We start from the raw sequence: 24373 nt of genomic DNA, 5'->3' as shown, positions 1-24373 counted from the left end.
AAGATAGAATAAAATTGTTCAAACAGAAGTTTCCTTATCTCGAGTAGATTACGCAAAAACTAATTTTGATATATGGTTAATTTTGAATATTTATGAGAAACCCCATTTTTTCTATTTCATAGTAGAGATTGCGCCCCCTAGCGGTCATTTTAGGAACTTGAAAATAATTTCCAGCTCTTTTTCTCTTGGTCGATTCCCCTGTAAATATTTTTTTCTAAGTAATTTAACCTTTTGAAAATTAGGTTTTAAGAAATTTAAGCAGTTATTAATAGACGAAATTTTATTCTTAAAATCCAATAGTCTATAATCTATTGTTTTCTCCATGATGAAGTTGTGGTTTTTTATACGCGTCGAGAATGATAGCCGACGATATCCGCAGCTATGATAGTAATGATAGAAAATAAAAACAAATTTATACATTTGCCCAAGGTACCTTTTAAAGAAATATGCGTAAATCTGTAAATCAATGGCAATGCAGAGTTGGATTTATTTGTACAATAAAATAAGCTAGCGAGTCACTAAGGTATAATTCATTTATCCACAGATACAAAAAATAAACAATAATTTCGAAGTAAATGTGAAAATGAAACTAAACATAATTTCCTACGTATGTGTTTAAAGAAATACATAGCTTCGACTTTTTTGTGTGTTGTTTATAGCGTTTCATTCCAAAATAACATTTAATTAACTTAGATTTAGGTGAATTATTGCAACTGGATGCCCTCTTTGCTAAGTTCTTCCCTGTACTTCTTCTTGTAGGTGCCCTCTTTGTCGTATTTGTCTTCGAGCTGTTTCCACCAATCGGGTTTGTTGTCGATCAGGTGGCGCATAATCTTCTTGCTGCCGTTCTTTTGGGTTTCGCTGCATTTGGAGCAGTCGGTGTGAAGGGCGTCCGGCAAATGTTCTGTAATTGTAAAATTTTAAAAAAATTTTATTATACTTTTTTATAATTACTATTATTTTAATTTTAAAGGATACATATAAATTCCTAGACAAAGTTAAGGCAAAATTATAGACCTGTTTTTTTTTTCTAAATTTATAATCCTATTTGAACGATTGAAGTTCATTTTCGATTTATTTAGTGAAAATGTTATGTTCTTTTCCGAAAATTCGTAATAGTGATTATACCAACAACCAAAAGATATGTCGGTGGACAATAGAAGAACATTTTCTTTTTCAGTTTACTTCATAATCTTTGTTATTATAGGAGATACACCGTTTTGTAGCGAAACATGTTTTAATAGGTTTTATAATTTAATACATTCATTGTTAATAGTATATAAAGCAACAAGTGCGGTAAACGGCAAGCAACACGAGCGGAGCGAGTTTTTAATTAACGAGTGAGTTAAAAAGTTTACCAAATGTGTTGCATACTATACTTTTTCTACGACCGTTAGTTTTTGGGTACATTTTCGCAAAACAACACGAATACATTCACTGACATGACTGTCAGAATTGACAAACGTCAAAATTCAAAGCGTGGGAAATATCTCCGAAAACATCCGATTGCTCTCAAACCCGTGCGGTAAAATCCCGGAAATGTCCGAAGTGGCTCGGATCCGTGGGAAACGAAACTGACGCGGTAAAGTGACGCTTCCTGCACGTTAGATCTGCGGATATCATCAACAAAGACATATCTAGCACTGTTAATTGGTCAAATAGTCATTCTCTCATGATAATTGCCAAAAATGTTGGGAACAAAGAAATGTTGAAATGAAATTTTCGTAAATCTTGATAACGAAACAAGTTAGAAACCTAAAATACTATATATATATTTCAATTATTGATTCACGGCTGGAAAAACATGTCAAAAAATTAAAAAACTGTCTGCGAATCTTTAGTATTGTCAAAATTCACGCAAGCAAAAAACTCTTCACAGTGATCAACTGCAGAACAATAATTGGTATTAAAGAACAAAATTAAAAATGCTGAATGCTTCAAAAATCAATAAAAGTCCATTATTCGAATCTACTTGTTTAATTCATAATTATTATATTTTTCCATTTGTATGGTCTATTAGTTATTTAAGATGTTGGAAAATTAAAAAATTGTTTACACTTTCCCAGGACTGTTTTTACTTGTAAAATAGTCAAGTGATTTTCGGGTTTTTTTTGGCACTCTTCACTCTAGTTAGAATTTTTTTCTTTGTTTTTCGTTCTTCTCTTGTATTTTGCTTAAATGTGCTGGAAATTAAACAACTGTTTATTTATTTACATTTGGTACATACCAATGAAAAAATTCTAGCCTTGTCGGTGCAAATTATGAACTAATCTAATTTTATAGAGTTTACACTTGTGCTTTTTTAAAGTTGCTTCAATTCTAGAATTTGTTGTTTAATTTCAATAATTTCCCAATACAAATTATTATATGTTTTTGGCTACTATATGACCAAAAATTAATTAGGTTGGCTTTGAGCTTACCAAATTTTAATTTATTAGGTGGTCTTCGTTCTAGATACCTTCGTAGTACATTTGTAAAAGTGACATAAAAGTAAAACATACTTTATTGTCCATTAAACCTGTGCAAAAGCAGTTCAGATGCATTCATCCCTATTTTCTCGACACAGTATGTCATATTTTTATACATTTTCAAAGTTTTTTTTTTAGAGCCGTAATGCTTAGGACAATTTATTTAATAAATTGAAAACCGGATTAAGGTCTGAGCCAATTCCGCAAAATAATAAATTAGAACAAAAATCGCACTTCAACAACTTAAATTAAAAACAAATTGTAAAGTGTGTAGCTACTTCATTTTATTCTACGTAAAAAAAATCTCTATGGAAGTATTTTGATTTTTCCAATAGCAGAGATATGGGCTGTAGCTTAAAAAGGCAATGGCATAAGAAAATTCTCCTGCGGTCATCTTTTGTACCGCAAAAACGTAGTTTTACTCATAACCAAGATATTCCGCACTGACGTCGAATTTCGAATATATTAAACAGGTGGTTAATTATATTTATCGATGTAAAATATAATTACGAAACACGAATAACAAGTATTTTGAGTGTAATTAAATTCCACTAAATCTTGGGTATGCAACACATTCAGCAGTATCTGCAATGAAAGCAGCCTATCTACTCTGAGCATTAGAAATTGTGGTTCACCAAAATGGCATTTTTTGATGTACGTTGTGTCGAGCAGATAGACACAGCAAATTTTGTAGCTGTAATTTTTAACAAGCGCGAATTACACGGTGAATATATAAATTTTAAACAGTATATCTCCAGTATGGCTGTAAAGTTGTCGAATCATTAAGAGGATTTCAAGACATGTTAAAACCACTATAATTAGTCGATACCCGTTTGGCATTATCAGGTGCGGAGCAAGTTTTCCAATTTCGCTTGAGTTGACATTTTCGGCTTAATGATATTGCAAATGGGATAATTTTTCGAAGAATTAGTAAAGTTTTTTTCTTAATGGTCAATAAATACAAAATATCAGGAACTGTTGGCTTTCAACATTAAAAATTAAAGAATGCAAACTTTTTCTGGCACTACGTTTTAGGAGTGATGACGAACTTTTTCTACATGATGTGTCAAAATTTTGAAAAATAGACATATAATTTCAGTGGAGTGCCATCGCTATAGTAAACGCTAATGAAAGTTTTGAATATTTATAATTTCCAGCTTAATGATATTGTTACCAGTAACTGGCCGAGGACAATAATTGATTTGCGAAACGTTTTATGGTTAAAGATAATCAATTGCGTTAATTGTAATAAAATCACAATTGGAGTATTTAAATAGAGACCGAATATTTATTATAAAACAAATAACCTTGTGTGTTATAAAGGGATATTTGTGTTATGAAAAGTTTGATATTAAAAGATGGTCAATTGCATTTTATAAATTATAATAAAAATAACCTTGTATTTTTAAATATAGGTCCAAATTTGACTGGAAAAAAAATTGTATTTTGTAATAATTAATGCTAAAGCAACCTACACTATTAGGTCTCTTTCAATTTATATCACATATTTGCTTTAATTATCTATTTCCAAAGTGCTTTATACCTGTAATTGGTATAATAAAATACGAACATATCTTAATGATAATTTATGCTAATGATAACATCCTGCGGTAATTTTATTATTAAGTAATTTCCAGTATTCTTGCTGTAAATTTCGTGCAATTTAATAAAAATTAGACCATTTTTCCTGAATGTCATCATAAAATCGTTAGCATTTTAGTAAGACAGACAGAATTCTCAAATTACTGAAAAGAAAGAAACATTTTTTTTACAAAATTAAAAATTTACTAATTTATGTTTATTTTTATTGACTTATTGCGATAAATTATCATAATTTGACAAATTTTCGGAGTTTTGTTAGTAAAAATATGTATACCGCAAAAGATATTAAGTTTGGTGTAGCGATGCTTAATACAAGTGAAAGAGCATTATTAGGACGTATAATATACAGGATTTTCCCGAATTTGTTTTTCTTTTTTACTCACTCGGTATATACGATTCGACCTAACTTCAATTATATGATAAATGGCTGTTTCACCTTATAAAATCGTTGGCATAATAAAATGTAGGGTATTGACTAAAAAATGGCCTTAAATTCCAAACCACTCGGTATGGAGCATAACAACCCTACATTGGGTGATTGAGTATAAAAATGTTAATGTCATAATATACAGGCTGTTCCATTAAAAAATAAGTTTGATTTTCCATATATTTATGAATTGCAATGTATATTTGAAAATAAGTTTAAATTCTTTCTTTTAGTCACACTTTTCTATTTAACGTTTTTCTGTTAAACAAAAAATAAACGAAATATATCATATTTGAACACCCTATATAAATAGCAGCTCTTAAATCCACCCAAATTCACAAATCGATGTTGCTCAAATTTAAAACCGCTTAAAGGGAGATGAATATAAACATTTTATGTTCCCAAAAAAAACGAAAACATAAGCATGAGCATAAGCATAAGCAAGTGAATGGAAAACGCGTAAAAGGAAAAGCCTCAGCCGTTCAGCCTCTCTCTCGGTTTCTGCTTAATGTAGAAGTTGACGAACAAGCAATAATGTACTGCCGGCCAATATAAAACCTCCGGAGATCCCAATAGGGAGAGTATAAGAGTCGCCCAATTTTAGTCTATTTTCAGTAGATAGGTAGAGTACTTCCAGTTTACCGTAGGACTTCTGTAGTCAATAAGGCAAGTGAGAATTAAGAATGAGCATATCAAGCGGAGTACCATTCAAGGAGGGTTTCAAATCATTATCCTAGATAATTTCCTCTTTTCTCTTATCAAAAGGAACAAGCCTGCGTCTTTTAATCATTTAATATCAGACCATGGGCTTCGAAGATTCTTGAAATCACTTCGAGATGCCACCGAAAGCTACATCCTTGACTAAGAATGATTAATATGTTTTTCTACTCCCGTCTGTAAAATACCTAATTACACACCGATCTAGTGTGCGTGAAGCATCACTTTGGCACGTCAGTTTCGTTTCCCACGGATCCGAGCCACTTCGGACATTTCCGCGATTTTACCGCAAGAGTTTGGGAGCAATCGGATGTTTTCGGGGATATTTCCCACGCTTTGAATTTTGTCAATTCTGACGGTCATGTCAGTGAATGTATTCGTGTTGCTTTGCGAAAATGTAGCCAAAAACTAAAGGTCTTAGAAAAAGTATAGTATGCAACACGTTCGGTAAACTTTTTAACTCACTCGTTGATTAAACACTCGCTCCGCTCGTGTCCAATAAACTTGTGAGTCAAATACCGTTTACCGCACTTGTTGCATTATATATTACTTGGAATAATAGAGAATTTATTGCATTTTATTGCCCAATTCGACACGGCATGTGTTTATTGGATCATTAAATCGCAATACTAGTTTACTGGTTTCTTATATATAAATAGATTCATAGAATTACTCACGATAAACATATACTACAAGAGCAAAAGGTTCTTTGGTAAATTAATGACATAATATTGCAAACTGAATCGTATACTTTTATATATACTTTTGTACAGTGAATTTTGTTTGTGTCTTTCTGTCGAGTGTTTGTAAAAATGCGGAAAACCAAATTCTATACATGGTTCCATACATTGGTAAAGAGCTATCGGACATTCACTTGGCAACAATTTGTTTTGTACAGCTTGTTGAAAAATTTGAGGTATCAATCGTATTTTCACTTTCTTTTCCAGTATATAGTAAAAATAAAAAGAGTTTTTATTATTATTTTATTATTGGTAGAGTCGGTGAATTTAACATAAGTCGTTTTATTATCACTGATATTCTTGATGCAAAAACCGGAATAATCACGCGTTTTCTTAAATTTGTAATTATGCGTACAGTGAATACTGTACTTAACTCCCATGCAAGAACTATTGAGGTGGTCATCTCTGGAATGCAGTTTGTCGGCTTGTTGACACTGTTGATTAAAATTGAGTTAAATAGTGACGCGGCTTTTGGGTCTGCTCCTGTTAATATCTGAATGAGTTCGGTCAACTTTAGGGAAGCTAATTGTCCTGACTTCTTGGGGGAGTTTTCTGATGTTAACAGTATGGGTCAGCCATTTTATGAAAAACTGTGCACTGCGTTTGACGGTTCGGTTCCCATTTTTCGTAATAACAAACGCGGCTACCTAACTGGTAACCACCGGATTTAGCTTACTGTTTAAAATCAAAATCTTTATATTACAGAAAATTTAGGACAGCTAATAGTCAATACAATTATTATAAATTCTGTAGTACGAAATCTGAGTCATATTTGATGATATAAACTTACAAGTTGACTTTCAAACATTCCGTTTTGCTAAAGTTTACCCTGAGGAAGTTACTAAAACTTTGATTAGCATTAAAACTAACCCTCATATCTCAGACAATGTTGATATAAAAATGATTCTTTAGACTAATCCGTATTTAATCGATCATATCACTATCACAGGCTGAAGTTATACCCGTTCCAAAGAAAGAGTGTCCAAGTAGCGTTAACGATTTTGCTGCCAACCGTCTCAGAGATTATTAAAAAAATTGCAGCTAGACAACTTCGTCCGTTCCTATGCGATAACAAAATCCTCCCAGACACTCAATCTGGTTTTCGACCTCTTCACAGCACTACCTCTGCCTTACTTCATGTTACTGATGATTTATTGAGAGCAGCGGATTCTAAATGTCTCATACTCTTGGACTATAGCAAAGTGTTCGACACCTTGAATCATTTCCTTATCCTAGCTAAAGTAAAATTCTTCGTCGAGACACCCGTCATTGTTTAAGATATTGCGTTCCTAGACACACTTCGGTGTATTTACGATGTATATACTTGCGTGTGTATTATTATTTCATTTTTTTATATTTATTTGAGGCATGCGGAGACTTTTGTTGCTACTTAAAATATTTTGGAGCTATTTAAATGGCAAACGAGTACTTCTAGGACCCCTATATCGCTGATTACAGTACTGCAGAGTACTTTAGTACTCTCTATAGTCTCAAAGGTGATACCACCTTACCACAAACTTACAGCTGGATGTGACAGGGTTTTGGGCTTTATTTTTAGGGATTGCGCTTCGAGTTTCGTTTCCCCTCTATAATAATAATAATAATCAACATAGCAGGATGATCTACTACTACGAAGATAATGGAGCTGGTTGATGTTGATATTGTATAGTGTATTAGATTGTTGAAGTCTTGGACCTCCACTTTTGTATCTATTTAAGTGTTATCTACACAATAGACTGCTCTCAATAAACTATAATGGATTCAAGTCGGTGCAGTTTGTCACAACATCCGGAGTGCCTCAGGGTTGTAATCTCGGACCATTATTGTTTTCCATCTTTATCGACGACTTTCTGCTATTTGCGAATGACTTAAAAAGTGGTGTGAACGAAATAATCTTACCATCAATATCGCAAAGTGCTCTTATTTTTCTTCGGATTAAATAACACTACTTTATCCAGATGTAGCTCTATTGGAGATTTAGGTGTGATTTTCAATTCACAGCTTTCGTTTGTTCAACACACTAATATTATAGTCAATATTTTATTGTTCGCTGGTTAGATTTAAGCTCGAACATGTTTCCATATTCTGGTCACCAATTCAGTAACCTGCGTAAACAATGCGTAAAGTTCCTTGCTTTTATGTTGTCAGTCAGTGGAGTAATATTTGCAAGGACGTTTACTTAGGCTAATACTAGTATGTAACAAACATTACAGCAGACTTGCCTAAGAAAATGTTGAATTACGTTGTTTGGAAAATGAGATGCAAATACTGGATAATATAATAGGTTCGAATGATTTATCCGATTTTGCTAGAAAGGATATAAAAATAATTGTACAATCGAAGGAATTCAATAAAATAAATTTGATTATAGAAGTACTACCTGTACTACGCAAACTGATTTTCTAAAAGGAATTTCTGTACATTTAAAAAGGAATTAACTGTCGATCATACAGTCAGAAGTTCAGAATGTCCGGTGTTTACTAACTACATTCAAAATGATCAAGAAAGAATTAACCATAATTCTAAAAAAAGTTTTTCAAAAAACTATTATTCTCATTAAATAAAAAATCCAAACAAAAATGCACCTTCCTTTGACATTGTTCCGCACTTTGTTTTTGAGTTTTATGAATTTTAGATGCATTATGTTTATATTCTTTCAAAACTGAGTAGACATATACTCTGCTAATAGAGGAAACTGGATGTGCCTCATAGAATCCTAATAGGTCTGCCTTGTTTTCTTCATTCAAAAAATTATGATTTCGGCATATCTTTTTACAATTTAGTACGTTGCCGTTTTCTGCAAATTTCTTTGCTAGTCTTGGCGTTTGCACTTTTATTATTCGAGAAAAACCATTTTAACAATAATGACTTGGACAATAATTCAACCATCAACGTTGTTTACATATTTTTATTTGTCAGCCAGGGCACTCCTTGAAATTATATAAAAATTTCCTAATTTTGCCGATTTGTCAAAAGTGTGTTACATCATTGTATTTTGCATATATGATATACAGGGTGTTCCATTAAAAAATATGATGTGCGTGAAAAACTTGACTTCTAACCATATATTTTGTTTTTTTGTTTACCTTGATATCTAAAAAAACGAAAAAGTTACAGCCGATTAAAATCAAGATAAACTGAACGCACGTTACATAGAAGGTTAAAAAAAATTCAAGAGTAATGTAATGGAAATACGTCAGCTAGGCCCGGTCTACGCTAAAGAAAAATGGAGGAAAAACTTACTTTTCAATTCAGCTCCGTCTGGGGTGCAGTTTCCTTTCTCCAGCAAGCAATTGACGTAATTCTTCATGAGCCTGTCGCTCTTGATGATCTCGTCCAAGTCGACGTTATCGTATTTGGTGGTGTATTTGGCTTCTTGGGGTTTGGCGAGGGCGATGCCCAAGCATGCTACGAATAATACGAAACACAACCTCATCGCGAAACGTGTTGCCCTTGCTTCGGGAAAGATTTGAACGGAAAATACACGAATAACTATTATTTATACAATAGTTACACAAAACAATGCTCGAGAAGGGAAAGAACTGTCCAGCGGCGTCGTAAATTGTCGGTTTCCGTGGTGACATTTTTTACGTTCATCTCGATTGGGACGCGAATGTAAACGAAACAATGTTTTGTAAGGGCGGGTGGTGCAAGGCTACCCCCCCGGGCCAACCTCAAAAATTAACCAAAATTATTTATTGAATAATTAATCCTTAATTATTAATTCATTTAAATAATCATAATTAAATAATAGTAAATTTTATAAATACCAATAAAAAAAATTAATCTATTGAAAAAGAGTTACTAATCAGTAACTGCTTTTTAATAAATAAATATACTTATTTATTTATTTTCGTCGATATACAAAAGGAAGTGGCCAAAACGAATTTTCTAGAATTTTATTTGCAACAGTAAAATGTTCGAAACCTAATATATACTTACAGAAAGAATTGATGAGTCCCATTTTTTTTATAAATGAATTCCATCACTTGATATTTTGCAATTGTTCAAGCCCATATTTAAAAAAAAAAAGAGAAGAGTTCTCCTGATATCATTGCTACGAAACTCCGAATACATAGCTGCACTTGTTTTGTTTATCGTTCAAGTTTTTCTTACAGGAACACATCACTTTTTAGATAAAGTCAATTCACACATGGAAGCAGATTCGATGCATAGTGCAATAGAACGAGCCAAAAGGTATATCCCTGTCTTTTGCTGACTGGACAACAATTATGACAGAAGCACGATCCAAGAGAGGAAAAAATAAAATTTCAAGTGTATATAATGTTCACCAGCTGACGTACAATGATTTTATCAATCTTAAAGAATCAACATTAAAAAATACGCTGTCAAAGGGTAGAATGGCTGAAGATCAAACAACTCCGATGTGAAAAAGGAACCAAAAATTTAATATTGTTCAGGTACAATTACGATGAAGAATACAAAGTTGTAAATGTAAGAGGAAAAGTAAAGGGCAGATCCAGTAGTACTCCGAAAGAATCAAATTAAAAAAAGTGCTACTCAGAACCATTGCCAATATCCAAAAAGAGTTAAACTTTGCCGAACTGGAATTATTCCCAACGAGTGTCATGGCTGGTACACGAATTTCCCAAGTGATAATTCCATAAAAGACAAATGCCCCGAACCTGCACAAGATGAAAGCAGTGATGATGAAGTATAATATTAGGATTATTTAATGCCACTTATTTTTTCTTATTAGTAATTATTATTGTTTAATAATTTGTTGTAATCGTGAATTTGTTATTTAAATTTTAGGGGAACAAATTGACTTTAATTTTCTTCGAACAATACAAGATTTGTTGATTATGCAGTAGATTAACGAAAACCTACTTTCAAAATGTACTTCCACTATAATAGACTTACAAAAAATAATTCAATTTTATGCTTGTTAATAAATCTTCAAATATTAATAGCTTAAAACTGTTAATAGTAAACTTGGTCGCTTTCTCTTGTATATGGACGATATGTGGGAGACGACGGCCTGAAGCTGGGTCAAAATTTGTGTAAATTTAGTTAAATAGTCAAAAATAAAATCGACTTTATGGTTAAAAGCCGCAAAAAATAATAAAAAAAATAAGTGGGCCACCTTGCCCCACCCTCTCCCATCGCTTTAAAAAAAAAATCCTCTCCGACGCTGAATATTATTTTACCTTGTTTACATGACAACAATGATTGTATCTAACATTGTTCTCCATCTTGCAAGCAAAAACCGACTCAAATTATGCAATCAAACGAGTTAATATTAATTAGATTTTTTTCGACGGGTGATTGGAATATTCCGCATAACTTTTTGCGGGTGGAAATACCTATTTTGCTCGAAATCTTGCGGCAGCTCGATCTCTTGAACTTAAATTAATTTTTGTCTGGTTCCCAGAAGTATTTTTTAGGTCCGTTTGCGGAATATCGATTGAGATCTCGATAGTTGAGTATAGAAAGGTAGTAGAACGTTATGGATCAGGAAAATTGCAAATGGATGTCACTCTGGATTGGTTCAATGCGACGGCGATGAGGAATTTGATTGTAGCCTTTTGATCTTAATTTAATATTTCCTAATTAACGTTAACATGGATAAGGTTACAGAAAAAGAAGAATACTGTACAGCATGAGTCATGAGAAAATGTTAAATAAAAAACTTGTAGAGGTAAAACCTATTTTTAAATTTTATTTTTAATTATTCAATTTTTTAGTATTAATACATGCCTAAAATTAACAGTTTTTCCGATATTTTTTATCTTTCTAAAAGAATACTAGTTTTCGCAATTGCAAAAATTAACGACAGCGCAATTATTTTTAATATTATTATTATTAATTGACATTAGCGTTTTTGGAAGATGACGTAAAATATATATGCAACGGAAATTTATTTAAAAAAATCTAGATTTTTTAATTACAATTGCACACCATATACATTATTATTTTTTCTGAAATATATTACAAAAACCTACAACCTTGTATGTCACAGACCTATTTTTAATATTTTTTCCGTTTATTTTAACTTTTCCAATATTTACCATTCTTTAAAAAAAAAAACTTAATTTTCGAATTGCAAGTTTACAAGATTACAACGTAAATATATCCTAATGACTGCGCCAATTAACTAACTAGACAGTGGTGCCGATATCGTAAAAATGAGTCATTTTCTTGTGCTGAGAAAAGTTATCAATTGAATGGTTAGTTCATTTGGAAATAATTATTCTGGATTTGAAACAGAATGAGTTGAATGGGTACTTAAACGCCACTTACCAAATTCGCAAATGATGTCGTCAGACACTTGTCATTAAGTTATCAATTACACTTACATTAAACGAATCATTAAACAAATCGAATACGAATACTTACAGATTCACAAAAATCCTACCGAATGCGCCAATTAACTAACTACACCGTGGTTGCCGATTTTTTAAAAATAACTTAATTTTCGAATTACAAATTTAGAAGATTACTACATAAATATTTCCAACTGACTACCAGCTGAGCATCTTTCCCATCATAATATGATGCGAGCACTCAGCAGTTTCTTAGGGTGTATGGTAACATAACATTACATTGTCAATTCTTTACCTGACAACCGAATAAATTAATTAATTAATTAACATTAACATTAATTGACATTATTTATATACTGGATGAGGCGGAAAAAATACTTTGTTAGAAGTCAGACTTTACAAGGCGAAGAATAGACGAGACAACAATAATAATAATAATAACTTATTTGCTTTTCCACACTACATCATGTCCGGCATCGTCCAAAGTATATAATAGTGATCAATTAAGCATGAAAAAAAAACTAAAATATAAATAGATAAAAATTTAACTAACACAATAGATAAGGTTTACATTTAAAATTTCTGACCAACGCCTATCCAGCAAAAAACTCGTCCACTGGGTGCAGTGAGATCTCGAGGATTATTCTCTTTATTTCTGCTTTCTTTGAGTTAGTGGCTCTCTTATGAGGGGAGGGTGGAGTAAATTAAATAGTTTTATAGCTACAAATATATAGTTTTTATGGGTTGTATCATAGATATACCTATCTTTGACAGTTAGGTAGCCCGACCTTCTCGACCTAATAGAAATTAGATACTAATAGACAAACAGACCTTGCAAGTTCAGAATCCTATATTCCGTGAATTGTATTTTAAATAATCGCTCCCAATCAGCAGAGCTCAGAAGTCTATACGATAATCGTGACTGAAAGAGACCAATGTAGGCAGTTCGAGATACCATTAGATTTCTTTCTGTGGGAATATGTTTGTGTTGTTGTGTTGTTGTATATATATATATATATATATATATATATATATATATATATATATATATATATATATATATATATATATATATATATATATACAGGGTTTTTCACTTACAACTCCGCACGCCAATAAGTCCAAAACGAAAAGAAATATTTAATTTATGTAAAAAGTAGTCAAAGTATGGGGTCAAGTAGATATTTCCTAAAGTTTAAAAAATTCGACGCCTGCAAAGAGCTGGGCGTCGCGACGCGTCGAAAAATTATTCGATTGCAGGGACTTTGGAAAAACGCGCATACAAAAGTACATATTATTTAAAAACTTTTTTGTTATTTACTCAAACTTATTTACTTTACCCGTTTCTAAGTTATACCGATTTAAAGTAAACATTTCTTGATTAATAAAAAATTTGATTAATGCTTATTTTTAAAAGTATGCCATGAATGTTAGTTACTATGGCAACCATTGTTATCGCAGTTGTTTTAAGTGCAATTACAAACAATAGATTTCAACTATTTTAGTATGATTTTATTTATTATTTTTTATCGATTTAGTTCTGATAACATGATAAATAAATGAAAAAACCGTAAAATACCTACAAGTTAATAACCAAGATTATTATTGCAATTAACTACATAATAAGACATTTCAAAAATTTTGTTCAAAATTATGTCCATCTGCTCGAACGCAACTATCAAAAACTTTTAACAGATGAGCTTGGGTCACTTGTAGGAGAGTCCTTCTTGTGATAGCGGCACACGCTGCACTAATTTTGTTAATGAGATCAGCCATATCTTCGATAGGTTCTTCATAGATAACGTTGTTTAGGTAGCCCCAAAGAAAATAATCTGGTGGCGTAATGTCCGGGGACCTCGCCGGCCACCTTACCGGTCCATTAGTACCAAACCATCTATTGGGATATTCTCGGTTCAAATACCTCGTTAGTATTTGCGCATTTTGTAAAAATAAGCGTTAATCACATTTTTTATTAATCAAGAAATGTTTACTTTAAATCGGTATAACTTAGAAACGGGTAAAGTAAATAAGTTTGAGTAAATAACAAAAAAGTTTTTAAATAATATGTACTTTTGTATGCGCGTATTTCCAAAGTCCCTGCAATCGAATAATTTTTCGACGCGTCGCGACGCCCAGCTCTTTGCAGGCGTCGAATTTTTTAAACTTTAGGAAATATCTACTTGACCCCACACTTTGACTACTTTTTATATAAATTAAATATTTCTTTTCGTTTTGGAGTTATTGGCGTGCGGAGTTTTAAGTGAAAAACCCTGTATATATATATATATATATATATATATATATATATATATATATATATATATATATATATATATATATATATATATATTCGAAAGTATTAAAAATAGTTGTACGGTAATAAAAGTAGTAGGTTTTTGATAGTATATCTTTCATAAAAAAATATAATATATATGGTGTGACATTTAACAAAATCCGTTGCATATATTTTTTCATACTTTTCGAATAACGTTAATATTAAACATGAATACTTTTTTTGCAAGTGTGAAAACTAGTATTTTTTTTAGTAAAATGAAGATATCGATGAAATGTTTAGCTATGCCTTGTTATTAATAAAGAGTTGAGAAAGAACTCGAAAAAAATTTTGAAAATAATAATTTTTTTGTAAGTGAAAGTGAAAGTGCAAGTGTAAACTAGCATTTTTTTAGAAAAATTGAGATAACTAAAAAGGCTTTAGCAATGTATTAATATTAATAAAAAAATTGAGACATAATGCGAAACAAAATTTGACAATGGTAATTTTTTTGCAAGTTTGAAAACTAGTATTTTTTTATAAAGAGTAAGTTATCGAAAAAAGATTTAGCTATGTATCATTTTAATAAAAAAATTGAAAAAGAATTCGAAACAAAAATTTAAAAAAAAAATTGCAAGTGTGAAAACTAGCATTTTTTTTTAGTAAAATGAAGATATCGATGAAATGTTTAGCTATGCCTTCTTATTAATAATAATTGAGAAACAAGCCGAAACAAATTTTGAAAATAATAATTTTTTTGTAAGTGAAAGTGAAATTGCAAGAGGAAACTAGCATTTTTTTAGAAAAATTAAGATATCTAAAAAAGGTTTAGCAATGTATAATTAATAAGAGAAAAGTTGAGACAGAATTCGAAACAAAATTTGAAAATAGAAACTTTTTGGCAAGTGTGAAAACTGAGATATCTAAAAAAGCTTTAGCTAAGTATCAATATTAATAAAAAGGTTCAGAAAAAATTAGAAACTAATTTTGAAAATAATATTTTTTTTGCAAGTGAAAGTGAAGGTCCAAGTGAAAACTAGCATTTTTTAAGAAATATTAAGATATCGAAAAAAGGTTTAGCTGTGTGTCATTATTAATAAAAAAGTTGCGAAAATAATCGAAACAAAATTTGAAAATAGTATTTTTTTGCAAGTGGGAAAACTAGTATTTTTTTAGAAAGATTAGGATATCGAAAAAAGGTTTAGCTATGTATCATTATTAATAAAAAGGTTGAGAAATAATTCGAAACAAAATTTCAATTTTTTTTTGCAAGTGTGAAAACTAGCATTTTTTTTAGAAAAATGAAGATATCGATAAAATGTTTAAATTGAAATATTGTAACGACTAGCTTGGTATTTTTATATAAAAATAAAACGAATTCATAACAAAATTTAAAAATAGTGTGTTCCATTGAAGAAAATCTATGTTTCATTGAATCAATGAGATAGTGAACTTTCAAAATCCTCGTTATCGCAATAATTATATTTCCTTAGAAACCATATATAATCTTCTTCTTGTAGTGCCGTAACCTTTAACGATTGTTACCTATCATGCTGGCTATCATGTTGACGATTCTTGTCTTGTTTATCGCTGCTCCAGACAATTCCACGCAGAACTGACCACACCATTGACCTTATTTTTTCAACCATGATGCTCTTCTTTCTCCGGTGCCTTTTTGCTCTTTATCTTTCCTTCCATGATTTGATGTAGAAGTCAATACTTATCGGGGTTTCGCATGATGTGTCTAAAATATTGTAGCCAACGCGTTTGATAACCACACTTATTTCTGGTGCTTAGTAACTTTTTCTACCGGCAAGAAGGTCGTTGTCCTGTAGTGAAGTTTGTTTAATTATAATCATATATTTAGTTTTCCTTGTGTTCGTTTTCAGTCCATACCGCTCACATACGATTGTGATTCTATCCATCACTAGTTGCAAGTCTTGCCAGAATATTTGATGTTGTTGATATTTCTGCTTTTACGACTATCCCCTTCCCTGCGTTCTCTAAATAATAATAATAAGATGGAGCGGAACGCTTTATAGAACAATACGTATGATATTTAAAGACATATTCATCAACTGAGAGTTGTAAAACATTGTCCCAATCATTGTCATAATTAAACTAACATATCTTGGAACTGGCGGTCATTAATATCAAGCCATTTATTTTCGGCATATCTGCGGACAACTTTTGCAATTTAAGGAAATCTTTTCTAAGGCTTAAAGGCTTTTTTTTTGTTCTCAGTGTTCACTCGGACCGTGAAGCAACAACAGACATTGTCAATTGTTGATAAATGAATAAAACTGGGAACCGATCGAGTTATTTACATAAAAAATAGTTTACCAAAGCTAATTTAATAAAATCATTTTATATTTTTATTACCATACTTAATGTATTCGATTACCTTGGCGGCAGTGATTACTCAAATTTATTGCCTTTGCGCCGTAACTTTCAATTTATACGTTGGTACGTATTTGTTTTATTATCCACGAATGAGTGCATTCGGGTATTGCAATGAGCCAGTGGCGTGACCGGAAACCCGGCGAACATTTCTTTATATAAATGGGCTTCGACAATTTGACTTGTCCTTATTAATTTTGGAAATATGATGTCATATAACAATAAATTCTTAAAATTTCTATTATTACTAACCAAACCTAACAACGAGTTCCTATTTCAATTAAACAAGCTGTTGCCACGTTCCTGTAAAAAGTTTTACCCGTTTGATTTGTACTGAGGACAAGGCGTGCAAATGAAAACATGTGATTAGCGAAGGAACCTTACTAAAATTCAGTCAAAGCAATAATAACAATAATAATAATAATAATAATAATAATAATAATAATAATATTAATAACAATAATAATAATAATAATAAAGCGGTCTCAAGGCTGCAGGGAGCAGCTTGTGATCCACCAGGTGGTTACCCGAGATGCCGTAAAAAACAGAAAAGACTGACAGTTGCAATGCCTATCTACAAACATAATTGACCCGACTATAACTGATTTTCTCGGAGTGATGATGAGCAGGTGGGAAACACAACTCGCTATCAACAATGGAAGGATGGAGAACGAAAAAATAACCATTAGGATCCAAAGAGGAATCTTCCAGGGGGGCGCCTTGAGCGCTCTCTGGTTTTGTATCGCCCTTAATTCTCTATCGACTGCTCTGAGGAACATAGGAAATGGGTACGATTTATTGAACAACGTTACGCTAAATCATCTGATATACATGGATAACATCAAAGTGTTTTCAACAACAGAAAAAGGCCTAAAAAGCAGATCAAGTGCATTGAGAATTTCTCTAATGATGTCAGAATGAGATTTGGATTGGACAAATGTAAGACAAACTGCATAAGAAGGGAAGAGTGGCAAGAGTCGGATGGCCATAGGCTAATTCAAGCATCGGCAGATACCACCACCTCCTTAGCAGCGAATATATCGACGCCCCAGCTACGATGAAATGGCTAACATCGAGCAACATATTCCAGAGACCGAAACATTCTTATGTGCAATACAAGATCAAACCATCCCTACAAAATCTTACCTGAAATACATCGTCAAGGATGAAAGAATAACCGATACAAGATGTCGTATGTGTGGCGAGTGTCACGAAAACATAGAACACCTTCTTAGTGGATGCAAAATAATGGCACCGAGCGAGTATACGACCAGGGACAACAACGTTGCAAAAATAATACACAACGAGATTTGCCACAAACTCGACCTTACAAAAGATTGGGACAGACAAATACAAACAGATAGACCGGTACAACGCAACAGACCAGACATCATGATATATGACAAGGACCAACGAAATATTACTTTGATTGACATTTCCGTACCTTCCCCCACTAACATTGACAAGAAACATCAGGAGAAAGTTGACAAGTACATGTCACGCGCTGAGGAAATGAAGCAGACCTGGTGTGCAGGGACGATCAACGCAACTCCAGAAAGCAACCTGCAGCATAATGCGAAAGGTGTTAAACCACAAAATCACAATCGAACATTAGACGCAAAACTCCAATGTTTTGTGACAACACTTCACCGACACTGGAATCTTGAACCGTACTTACCTGCGTGAATTAAAGAATAATTATAATAATAATGATAATAATAATAATGAAAATGAAAATGATAACGATAATAATAGTAATAATAATAATATTAATAAGAGCATGGTAAAAGCTGTTAACACCTATGCAATATCTGACCTGTGTTGACATATAGCTATGGAATCATCAGCTGGTCAGAAACAGCTAGAACAATTTGACAGAGAGATCCGAAGAATGGCAACAAAACACAGAAATCACCACCCTAGAAGCTCAATAGAAAGGTTCACTCTGCCTCGAGAAGTTGGTGGAGGGGGATTCATGAAAACATCGGAGCAACATCAGAAGCAAATCACCAATCTTCGCATATACTTTCACAAAAAAGCAGAAGAGAACAGATTATATGTAGCTATAGTAAACATATATAAAAATGTATCTCCACTTAACCTAAAAAACAGAAACCCTAGAGAAAGAGCACCGACTAATTATATGGAAAACTGATTAGGGTCGATAAACTGCGTTGCTCAGGCAAAATCATATCGACGAGAAAGCTTCGGTGGCCTAGTTGAAGGAAGGACGACTGTTTCCTGAGACGGAAGGATTTGTATGTGCCATTCAAGATCAGGTAATAGCGACTCGGAACTACCAAAACTACATAATAAAATTAAGAATAGAATCCGACAAATACCGTATGTGTGGGGATGAAACGGAGTCAATAGATCACATAATTGGTGAATGCAAAACACTGGCGTCCAACGAGTACACGAAAAGACACGATAATGTAGGAAAAGCAGTATACGAAGAGCTACAGAAAAATTTGACTCAGCGACGAAACAAGAACCATATTACAAATTCAAACCTGAGTCGGAATTCGTAGACAAAAAAACCAAACAAATTTACCTTATTGACATATCGGTACCACTATCAACAAACTTACAACGAAAACATAAAGAAAAAGTTAAAAAATACTTACCAATAGCCCACGAAATCAAAGAAATGTGGGATCAAGACAGCGTAATCATAATTCCAATCATTCTCGGAGCCACTGATGAAGTTTCGCACGTCACATTGAGAAGCCTAGTAGACCTGAAAATAAGAGAAAGTACAATCAACATCATGCAAAAAATCGTTCTGATAGAAACTAGCGGAATAGTACGCAAAGTAATGAACTTTTTAAAAAACAAACTATCTCTCTACAGACTAACTCAAAGTCCGACCAGCTTTTTGTCTATGTACGAGAGCACCGGAAAAAAATTGATATCCAGGAAAGTTCGGTGCAAAAAAAACATAATAATAACAATAATAATAATAATATAATGATGACGCGCTCATGGAGTTTCTAATCGAGAAGTGCAAGATCAGTGCAATGAAAAGGAGGGATTCAATATGGAATTAGATAGAACCATAGAAGCCATGAACAGGCGTGAAACATAACAATACCTAGGAATGGACCAGGCGAGGAGGATAAGCCACTGTAGAATGAAAGAGGTTTAACCAAATCGACTAATGGGCAGAACCAGGTTTATTTTGAAAACGCACCTCAAAAACGATCAACACCTATGCTATGGCAGCAGTCGCATACAGCTTCGAGCTAATTAAATTGACCAACACTGATAATCCAAGCATGAACCGTGATATGAGAGTACAATTCACAAAAAATAGAGCCAGGCACCCCAAAAGCTCCATATAAATATTTGATCTACCAAGAAAGAAAGGAGCAAGAGGTATACAAGACCTAAAAGATGTCCACCGAGAATGAATTGACGAATTGAGAAGGTTCTTTTATGAAAAAAGCACAACATCCACGTACCACCGCCACATCGGGAATGCAGATAAGAAACTCACGCCTCTTAATACGGCGGATAAAGACTATCAACCATTGCTTGAAATAACCACTGTTGAATATAAGATGCAGAGATGGAAAGCAAAAGAACTATATGGACGGTACCTCGCTACTATTGAACTAGGTCAAATAGATACCAGTGCCGCCAACGCCAAGAAAAAGTGGTTATTGTGGCAATAAATGTGGGAGCAACTGGTGAAATGCCTCTAAAATTACAATGGAGTCTTCAAATGCTGCAATTATCATCGAAATTGTACCTCAAGCTTCAGAAGGCGGCCATACTGGGAACATGCCACATTGCTCGGAGGATCTTGAATGTCAATTCCTGAAAACAAAACAGATTTAACATCATAAAACTATTTGGGCACTTGCTGAAATCCATGTCCAAAGTAATTACATGTGGAAATGGAAAAAATAAAAAATAATAATAATGATAATAACAATAATAAAAATAATAATAATAATAATAATAATAAGCAGGACATATACGAATATAATACAAATCAGGCGGATTTGTTTTGAAAATATTAAAAACCATTTCCATATTCGAATTACACGTCAAAAAATTATACTAACAATTTCCGGATCCAATACTTATATATACTAATGTATACATGATCCTTTTTTGATAATACGTGTTTCATTTCTTATTAATTTATTAAATGGTGTCGTAAAATGTATATCTATAGAATAAATTCAATATTTTAATAAATGTGTTTTTATTATATTTTTGTACCTATCAAAATTTAACATTCTGATTTTTAACGGAAAATAATTACAAAGTTTCAGGTAAAGACAGTTTTTGTCAGCTACTAAGTTACCTGATCTTGTCTGATGATGATGTATATCAGAATGTAGAGTTAACAAATATCTCCTATTAATCTCTAGCAAAATGTGGTAAATACAGAAGGAAGGGGTATTATCTTGAAAGAGCAAAAAACGGCTGGCAGTGTTCTTTGTGGCCGACTCCGACCGGCAACCTAATGGCTCTGTTTTGAAGGCGAATGGCTATGGAAATTAGCAAAGTATACCTACCTTTCTCAAGTAATCGCTTTTAAACAGCTCTTCAATTGTCGCATGACAAATAAAAGTCTAGACAACTTCGACCTCACAGTATCCATGTTGCGACCATTTGAACGAGTCATCAATCGTAATACCTAACAATTTGAGGTATAGTCTGCAGATATTGCGTTGTTGGTTGGTATTATAAAATTTCAAAGGTCATTAATGTAGATCACAAGGAGTGCTGCTCCCAAGATTGACCTATGAGGCACAGCATATTCTGTTGCGACACATGATGGATATAGTGAGACAGTTTTCCATTTGCGGTGGGTATCCTGTCTTAAAGAGAGAAAATTTAAAACAATCTGGGTATACACCGTCTGTGAAGCAGCGGTTTATACGTTCAGAATTATACTGCTTATGTTAAAATAATCAGTTTTGATAGCATTGGAAACCTCGTCAACTTTGATTGGAGATAAAATGAAACTGGATTATTTTGATGGTATTTAAGGCAGGTGGTTGATGAGTTCGCAATGTTTCCAGCGACTGAGCTAAAACACACATTAAATTCATTTCGTTTTAAGTTGTCGTTTATTATATTCGTTTTTGTTTGATTTCTTTCAGTATTAACCAATTTTCAGTAATCTTTGGATTTACCTTTCGAGGAAACCGCTTTTACACTAAAACATTTTTAAAGATCGCTTTTTTCTAATCTCTTCTGTAAAATACATAATTACACACCGATCTAGCTTGCGGAAAGCGTCACTTCGCCACGTGAGTTCCTTGTCCCGCGGATCCGAGCCACTTCGGACATTTCCGGGGATATTACCGCACGGGTTTAGGAGCAATCGGTTATTTTCGGAGATTTTACCGCACGGTTTGAATTTTGATGTGGGTCAATTCGGTCGTGTCAATGAATGTATTAGTGTTATTTTGCAAAAATGTACCCAAAAACTGAAAGTTGGTAACTCATTTATTAAATACTCGATCCGCTCGTGCCAAAAAAACTCGTGACTCAGAAGTTGACTTTTTCTGACCTATGAACAGAGTTAAATGTTCTAGTTTTGCACACACGGCAACTTTCGTTTCTTTAATACTAATACGCTTTGGCAAAAAACTGACTGACGTATTTTTTTTTTACTTTAAAAGGTGGTTCATTCAGTTGTCCAATCTTAGTGAACCTTCATTAATAATAATGGACAAATGCATCCTATCACTGTAGACTTGCTGAGGCAATACCTAAGCACAACACTTTGTTTCAGGTTTCTGGCAAAAAGTTGATGAACTATTGTAGGCTTATTAAGTGAAGGGAAAAGTTGTCCGACTCGGAGGAAGATATTTTTTCTCATGATGACTAGTTATTGCTCCCCTTCTTTGCTCTGTGCGTTATGGGTTTTCGTTATTTTTGTGGTGAAGGCACTTTACCTCCAGTTCCACCAAAAAAGTAACAAAAAGATGGAATATGAATATACTTCCGGCCTACAGCCTCAATCGAGTTTTATTTCTGCCTGTACATCTTCACCTTCATACACTTTATCTGAATCTTCAAGTCCATCAAAACAACCTCATTTACTTAAACCATGTGAGTTAAATGATCCTGTTAGAGCCTTGGGGCTATCAAAATCTAAAGCACCATTATTCTCATCAAGATAAACAGTGGGATTTGTTGGATAAAAGTACAAGACAAGAAGACACAAGACAAGAAGATTTCACGAGTTAATTTTGGAAAGGAGATGATTTAGTAGAAAATTCTGATGAATGGAAGTTTTTATCGATGCCTCAAAGATAAGTTTTAAAGCCGTTTTACTCCATAATGGTAATAAATACCCTGTTGCGCATGCAACCAAACATGAATGAAAATTATGCAAATCTGGAGGTATTCCTTGAAAAAATAAAACATGGCCACAAAGAAAAAGCGTGATTCCGGGAACCAAAAATATATCTCATTAACCTTAAGTGCCAAGTGACAAAATTTTTCTGCCAAAACTTCACATAAAGTTGAGAATTTTGTAGGTCCGCAAATACGCGAGCTTATGACGGCTGGAGCTTTAAATTCGAAGTTGAACAAAGCAGAAAACAGAACTTGGGTGGTTTTTGTAAATGTATGTCATAATTTTCTTGGGAATACTAAAGCTGACAACTACCGACAAATCATTCGAGAGCTTCTTTCTGCTTATAAAGTTTTATGATGCAATATGTCACTTAAAATTCATTTTTTTGATTCCTATGCAGATTTCTTTTCTGATAATCTAGGTGCCGTATCAGATGAGCATAGTGAGAGGTTTCATCAGGATATTATGCAAATTGAAAGGCGCTACAATTGAAAATGATCAGCTGGAAACGATGAAGAGAAAAAACTACAAAGTAACTTGTTGCTTGTTACTGTTATCTTTATAACTTATAAGAGTAAAATTAACATTTTCCACTGTAAAACTTTCACCGTAATATTTCTTTAATTTTTTATAATTGTTGTTACCTTAATTTTTCAATTAAATGGACATTTTTTGCAAAATCTGTGGGCTGTACTTATTTGCTTATTGAACTTCGTATTCAGAACACAAAATATGATAAGTCATACATAGAAGAAATAAGAGGAAAAAAAAATGCAGACTTTATAGTAGGTTCTACCATTTACTACATGGCGATGTGGAAAAAACCCCTACAAAATAGAATTTTTATTTAGTTTTTGGCGTTGCATATCCGAACGTACCTACTAAAAATGGTAGGAATATAGCCAAGACATACGGCCTTTGATTACGTCACTATATTTTATCGCCACTAGTGTGGCTTTTTTATTGCTGCCTTTTTTATTTTATTTGCTTTAGCAGCGTTATATGAATTGTCTTGGAAACTCGTCGGCGTCCGTTCCCATGCTACGCCCATGCGCATATGCGTTAGTAAACAGTAACAATGGGAATTAAATTATTACTTTTGCGCTGATATCATACAGTTCTTTTTTGC

The 24373-nt window shown here is 32.9% G+C and overlaps 1 protein-coding gene across 1 annotated transcript in view; it reads right to left on the bottom strand.

Annotated features, from left to right (window-relative positions):
• Positions 1–463: 463 nt before the first annotated feature.
• Positions 464–24373, bottom strand: part of LOC132704258 (uncharacterized) — a 35759-nt gene continuing 11849 nt past the window's right edge. The window contains exons 3-4 of the mRNA XM_060674164.1: positions 9198–9446; positions 464–904 (exon numbers count right to left, since the gene is read on the bottom strand). Of these exons, the coding sequence (XP_060530147.1) occupies positions 705–904; positions 9198–9446 (449 nt within the window). The 3' untranslated portion in view covers positions 464–704. The remainder of the gene's footprint in view (positions 905–9197; positions 9447–24373) is intronic.

This window comes from Cylas formicarius, unplaced genomic scaffold, assembly GCF_029955315.1.
Source record: "Cylas formicarius isolate icCylForm1 unplaced genomic scaffold, icCylForm1.1 PGA_scaffold_10__41_contigs__length_53128322, whole genome shotgun sequence".
Taxonomy (NCBI): domain Eukaryota; kingdom Metazoa; phylum Arthropoda; class Insecta; order Coleoptera; family Brentidae; genus Cylas; species Cylas formicarius.
This window is presented reverse-complemented; position numbering and strand designations above follow the sequence as displayed.